General features: G+C 48.0%; 1 protein-coding gene across 1 annotated transcript; it reads right to left on the bottom strand.

Annotated features, from left to right (window-relative positions):
- Window positions 1-4,911: 4,911 nt before the first annotated feature.
- Window positions 4,912-6,240, bottom strand: LOC138562975 (putative surface protein SACOL0050). Its single transcript, XM_069642815.1, has one exon. It carries the CDS (start codon window positions 6,238-6,240, stop codon window positions 4,912-4,914), a length of 1,329 nt encoding a protein of 442 aa, XP_069498916.1.
- Window positions 6,241-6,990: the final 750 nt, after the last annotated feature.

Below are 6,990 nucleotides of genomic sequence, written 5' to 3'. Positions count from 1 at the left end.
CTATTCCCATTGAGCCCTATGGGGGCTCAAATGGGAATGGGGAATGGTAATTGGCATGGGGACTTACCGGGTCCTCCAGGGTCGGAATGACCCGGTAAGTCCCCATACCGCCTACCCGGACCCAGAAGGCGGTCGGGGGTAGCCATGGCACTAATAGCGCCATGGTTACCTCCTACCGTGTAATGAGGCCCATCCCCTCTTTTAGAAATTGGAATCAATATCGCCATTCTCCAGGAGGTTGGGATAAGCCCAAAATGGAGGCCCATTGCTAAGGCGCTTGCTTTAGTATGACATTTGCAAGTCCATTCGTACCAGGCGCATTACAAGCCTTTCATTTCCTTATTACATAACTATATAGGGCCTCATTACGAGTCTGGCGGTAAGGCGTTAACGGCACCGCTAAGGATTCCGGTGACGTTAACCCCCTACCGCTGCATTACGAGGTCCCTTAGCGGGTCTCACTAAGGCCGGCTGGTTTTAGCAGCCGCCCTTAGCGGGAGCCGCTAAGGGCCCAGGGTGCTAATGACGGGCCTGCTATTTGCTGGCCCGTTAATAGCTCCTTCCCCATTCCCATTGAGCCCTATGGGGGCTCGAATGGAAATGGGGAATGGTTTTTAGATGGGGACTTACCGGTTCCTCCAAGGTTGGAATGACCCGGTAAATCCCCATTTCGACTACCCGGACACGACTTTGGCTAATAGCACCATGGCTATCTCCAAACTCGTAATGAGGCCCATTATATCTTTGCCTTCCATTTTTAATGCTGAATTGTAGTTCTATTGGACGTCACTCTGTCCAGTACTCATTTTAAAGTCCCAGTTTCCAAATGACCTGGATATGTGTTCACTCCACTGGGCCTCACTAACAGGGAAAACTGTGCTCCTGCTGCTGGAGCTTTTAGCTACCCCCAATACATTCCATATGTTCAGAGTATTTCTAGAACTTGAAGCTAGTATCATACGCTACCACTCATTATTCCTCCCTTTAAACTTCCACCATCGTATCCAGTTCCTATATTTAGTTTGTATTGTTCTAAAGAATTTAAGCTTATCCGTAGGGGGTAAATGGCTGGTTTTAATCTCTCGTATCCCTCACCCTTTTGCCCTTTTTTGATTCATTATCCCTCTGTCATCCCGTACAGCTATACTATCCTCCTTGATTATTATTCCAGATTTATGAAATCCACATTTTACTGAAAAATCTAAAAAAACTATTTTCAATTTCCTCAACATTCGTCATCTTAAGATCTTTAAGTAATAGTAGACCGTGCTCTTCCATAAACGTCTTCGACTCCTCTCCAAATTCTTCACAGACCCTTTAACTCGATTACCCGCATGGTTAGAGCTCAGACTACCAATGTTAGCTTCTCTCTCTATAAGATACATAGCATGGTATTTCAATGTAACAGGGCCTCATTACACGGATGGCGGTAAGGGTTTACCGGTACCGGTATTTTACCGGTACCGGTAAATCCTTACCGCCTTACTACGAGGTCCCTTTGCGGGTTGGGGAATTTAACGCCTGCTTTTTGCAGGTGTTAAAAACCAACCCGCAAAGGGACCAGTGGAGCTAATTAAGGTACCGCAATTTGCGGTACCATAATTAGCGCCTTCCCCATTCCCATAGAGCCCTATGGGGCAAAAAGGGGAATGGGGAAGGGCAATGGTGGAAGGGGGAATTACCGCCCCGCCAACCTTGGAATAGGGCGGTAATTCCCCTTTCCACCAAGGCGGTGCCGGTATTTTACCGGCATGAACCATGGCGCTAATAGCGCCATGGTTCACCGCCATCCGTGTAATGAGGCCCACAGTCGCATGAGCACTTAATAATTTCTGCCGACTTTCAAACTAACAACATCTTTACAAATTGCAGAGTTGACAAAAAAGTAGTCTACTGTTGCCTTTTTCTTACCCAGAAACCAGGTATAAGTCCGGTCTTCCTTAACCCTACCGTTCATCATATACAAGTGCCATTACCTCCGGAAACTCACCCGGTTTCAGCCCGCAGGGCGAGATTCATGGAAAAATGCATAGAAATCCTACAATGCCTGTGCGCCAAGAACATCACTGCGTGAGCCTGCGCGTAGAAGTTATTCTGCGTGCTCTGAGTATTTATGGATTTGTTTGCGCAAAATAACTGTATACACAAGTCGCGGCCGGAACGCCCCCAAGCAAATCAAAAAACAGCCAGAACCAGCTACTTTTGCGCGCTCCCCAGTTAAAAATGCATGCACCATTTAAATAGTGCATGGTTCTCCCACAAGCAGGCTTGCATCTCGGGGACCCTGTGCGGGGTCCCTCGTACCTGAAACAGGCACCCCGACAACCTCCGTATGACTAAGCGTGAGATGTGTAATATTAGGAATATCTGCATGTGAACCCCTGTAAAAGGGCCGAGCACCCCACTATGCTGCATATGTGCATCCCTAATCCATTCGGAACTCCATCTGCGTGCGCACACCAATAAATCCAACATGTGAACTCACCTCCGCGCTGCGATTCCTATGCTCAAGTGTCCTTACGCCTGCCATCAGGTGGCGGAGAGATTGAGGGATTTGCGTGGGCATTTCGCAGGTGAGAGTTTGAGCAGTCACATCCATGAATATGCTTTGATGTGCACATTTGTGGGCGTGCTATGGACCGTCCCTTGTAATGCTCACTTCTTCCTTTGTTCTTCCTCATTTTCGTGTTCTAACCCCCCTCGCCCTACACCGACTCCGACCAGGCCTCTCTCACGCTCTGCAGGGTGTATCTTCTGCAAGGCACTCGCACGCTTGCAGAGACATGCAAACTCTGCACGCAACTCCTGGCGAAGTCGAAAAGGGTTTTGCGCGCAGTTTTCCACACAAATCCCGATTTCCCCGATTTCCCCGATTTTCCATCCAAATTATTCAGTGTTGTTTATATTTATTTTGTTGTTTATTTATAACGCGCCTAATACCATACCTGAGTTTGGTTTCTAAGCACGGATGCGGACTCGAACCTCTGTTGCTCTGCGTGGTCTTGCTTCCAAGACCAGCGCATTGCTCCTGTGCTATCCTATGGTTACTTTGTTCTACCTCATTTTACTCCAACCATCCACGTGACTAGCACCCTCTAGTAACAGAAGATGGAATTGCGCACTCTCCATTTAATTCCATGTGCTGGCACAGGAGCATTTTCATACCCACTTTGAAATGCGATTATCTTCCAAACTTATCAAATGATGCCACAGAGGCAATGGGGATGCAGGCTTGAGGGGGAGCTGCCCCCTGTGAATCAATTGCATAATGTGGCCACTGCAATTCAAGATGCATTTGCTTTGTTTAAACCATTCTAAAATAGGATAGCATGAGGCAATATGCCCAGAAGCAGCAGACCGACCCTGACGGTAATGGCCCGCCGCCCAAGTTAAGAGTCATATCACCAATAGCACCCGTGTAGTTATCTACATGTGTGCTAATGGTGTATTATTATTTTGTTTTAAAGAAACCTTTTTACTGTGCGCCACCACCCTGCACAGTGCTGTCATCCCTGAAGTCCATTTTCAATTTTGTTGACTGATGTCATCAACAATGACATAGGAATACGGAGACAACAGCACTGCACAATGCCAGGCCACGCAGCAAAGGTATATTACTTATTTTATTTAAAATAACACATTCTTAGCACCCCTGTAAAAAACTGTGCTGGTGCTAAGAAGTGATGGTTTAGGGGGAGAGAGGAAGGGAAACAGCGCTAGGTGCCCAGGCTGCTGGGAACACAGGCTTTTACCATACAATTTAGCCCGCATTCGGCCAATTGTTGTATCTGCCCCTCATTGTCTTGGATTCCACTTACAGGTTTGGACTCAAATATATAGGGCCCGATTTATGGAATTGTTTGCATGGTTCAAAGTTTGTACTGCAAAAAATGACCATGCCTTGACTTTGCACGGACTTTGGACTGCAAAAATAGATTTTGCACAGTTCCATGAATCAGGGTTTGTGTTGGCAGTGCAAAGTCACTTTTTTTTTATTGTTTATGGTTTAACAGGAAAACCTTTACAAAATGGCAAATACAAAACAAATAAAAGAAAAAAAATGTTTTACGTTTCAGAAAGGAATAAATACAATTTCTTTAAAAAACACATATAAAATAAATTTCTATCAACATTACACATGACAACACATAATACACAGAAATACATAGAAATCAATTCCTTATCCTTATAAACAACTAAATATAAGAACAAATAAAATGTTTCGAGCGTTGAGTTGGCCATTCAAAATACAATAGAACCCATTGCAATACAGAACATAAAAACCTTGCTCACAAAAGCTTAATACACAACTCACAACCTCACATACAGTATAAGCTGCCAGGAATATCTTTCAAAGAGACGAACACCCCCCCCCAATCTTGAGGATTGTCTTGATTATTCAAACAAACAGACATCAGCTGTCGTCGCATCTTTAAACACCTTATATTTCAAAGACAAAACAGACTCAAGAGGAACCAAAAAGTTAATCAGACACAGTGTCAATCATTGGCTTGAACCCCACATCAACCTTTCCCATAAAGACTCTTTCCAGGTAACAGAATCATTATACAGGTAGGACCCAAATGCAAACTTTCGTCACTTTTCAGTAGTGCAAAGTCACTTTGAACTGTGCACAAAATTCCATGAATCGGGCCCTAAAAATTCCATAAATCAGACACTCTGGGGCTGATTCATGAAATGTGTGCGCCGAAAAAACGGGGATTTGTGCGCCATTCTGCCCGCAAATCCCTATTTGTTAAACAGGGATTTGCGGGCAGAATGGCGCACAAATCCCCGTTTCTCGGCGCACAAATTCCATGAATCAGCCCCTGTGTGGAGGGCAGCCTTGGTCGGAAGAGGAGCTGGAGGCGCCTGCAGGCATATTGCTGTTACTAGAGGGCAGTGTCTACACTAAAGAAGCAAATGTGCAGTACTTTCTCTCTTTACTAGAGGGCGCCTCCTCAGTAGAGGAGCTGAGGGTGCAGTGCTCTTTCTAGTTACTAGAGGGCGCCTCCTCAGTAGAGGAGCTGAAGGTGCAGTACTTTCTCTCGTTACTAGAGGGCACCTCCTCAGTAGAGGAGCTGAGGGTGCAGTGCTCTTTCTAGTTACTAGAGGTCGCCTCCTCAGTAGAAGAGCTGAAGGTGCAGTACTTTCATTACTAGAGGGCGCCTCGTCAGTAGAGGAGCTGAAGGTGCAGTACTTTCTCTCGTTACTAGAGGGCGCCTCCTCAGTAGAGGAGCTGAAGGTGCAGTACTTTCTCTCGTTACTAGAGGGCGCCTCCTCAGTAGAGGAGCTGAAGGTGCAGTACTTTCTCTCTTTACTAGAGGGCGCCTCCTCAGTAGAGGAGCTGAAGGTGCAGTACTTTCTCTCGTTACTAGAGGGCGCCTCCTCAGTAGAGGAGCTGAAGGTGCAGTACTTTCTCTCTTTACTAGAGGGCGCCACCTCAGTAGAGGAGCTGAAGGTGCAGCAGCGCTCTTTCTCTTTACTAGAGGGCGCCTCCTCAGTAGAGGATCTCAAGGTGCAGTACTTTCTCTCGTTACTAGAGGGCGCCTCCTCAGTAGAGGAGCTCAAGGTGCAGTACTTTCTCTCGTTACTAGAGGGCGCCTCCTCAGTAGAGGAGCTCAAGGTGCAGTACTTTCTCTCGTTACTAGAGGGCGCCTCCTCAGGAGAGGAGCTGAAGGTGCAGCGCTCTTTCTCATTACTAGAGGGTGCCTCCTCAGTAGAGGAGCTGAAGGTGCACTGCTCTTTCTCGTTACTAGAGGGCGCCTCCTCAGGAGAGGAGCTGAAGGTGCAGCGCTCTTTCTCATTACTAGAGGGTGCCTCCTCAGGAGAGGAGCTGAAGGTGCAGTATTTTCTCTCGTTACTAGATGGCGCCTCCTCAGGAGAGGGGCTGAAGGTGCAGTACTTTCTCTCATTACTAGATGGCGCCTCCTCAGGAGAGTAGCTGAAGGTGCATCGCTCTTTCTCGTTACTAGAGGGCGCCTCCTCAGGAGAGGAGCTGAAGGTGCAGCGCTCTTTCTCATTACTAGAGGGTGCCTCCTCAGGAGAGGAGCTGAAGGTGCAGTATTTTCTCTCGTTACTAGATGGCGCCTCCTTAGGAGAGTAGCTGAAGGTGCATCGCTCTTTTTCGTTACTAGAGGGTGCCTCCTCAGTAGAGGAGCTGAAGGTGCACTGCTCTTTCTCATTACTAGAGGGCGCCCTCCTCAGGAGAGGGGCTGAAGGTGCAGTACTTTCTCTCATTACTAGATGGCGCCTCCTCAGGAGAGTAGCTGAAGGTGCATCGCTCTTTCTCGTTACTAGAGGGCGCCTCCTCAGGAGAGGAGCTGAAGGTGCAGCGCTCTTTCTCATTACTAGAGGGTGCCTCCTCAGGAGAGGAGCTGAAGGTGCAGTGCTCTTTCTCATTACTAGAGGGCGCCCTCCTCAGGAGAGGGGCTGAAGGTGCAGTACTTTCTCTCATTACTAGATGGCGCCTCCTCAGGAGAGTAGCTGAAGGTGCATCGCTCTTTCTCGTTACTAGAGGGCGCCTCCTCAGGAGAGGAGCTGAAGGTGCAGCGCTCTTTCTCGTTACTAGAGGGTGTCTCCTCAGGAGAGTAGCTGAAGGTGCATCGCTCTTTCTCGTTACTAGAGGGCGCCTCCTCAGGAGAGGAGCTGAAGGTGCAGCACTTTCTCTCGTTACTAGATGGCGCCTCCTCAGGAGAGGAGCTGAAGGTGCAGCGCTCTTTCTCATTACTAGAGGGTGCCTCCTCAGGAGAGGAGCTGAAGGTGCAGTGCTCTTTCTCATTACTAGAGGGCGCCCTCCTCAGGAGAGGGGCTGAAGGTGCAGTACTTTCTCTCATTACTAGATGGCGCCTCCTCAGGAGAGTAGCTGAAGGTGCATCGCTCTTTCTCGTTACTAGAGGCGCCTCCTCAGGATAGGAGCTGAAGGTGCAGCGCTCTTTCTCGTTACTAGATGGCGCCTCCTCAGGAGAGTAGCTGAAGGTGCATCGCTCT

Source organism: Ambystoma mexicanum, chromosome 1q (genome assembly GCF_040938575.1).
Source record: "Ambystoma mexicanum isolate Mex_15411 chromosome 1q, UKY_AmexF1_1, whole genome shotgun sequence".
Classification (NCBI taxonomy): Eukaryota; Metazoa; Chordata; class Amphibia; order Caudata; family Ambystomatidae; genus Ambystoma; species Ambystoma mexicanum.
This window is presented reverse-complemented; position numbering and strand designations above follow the sequence as displayed.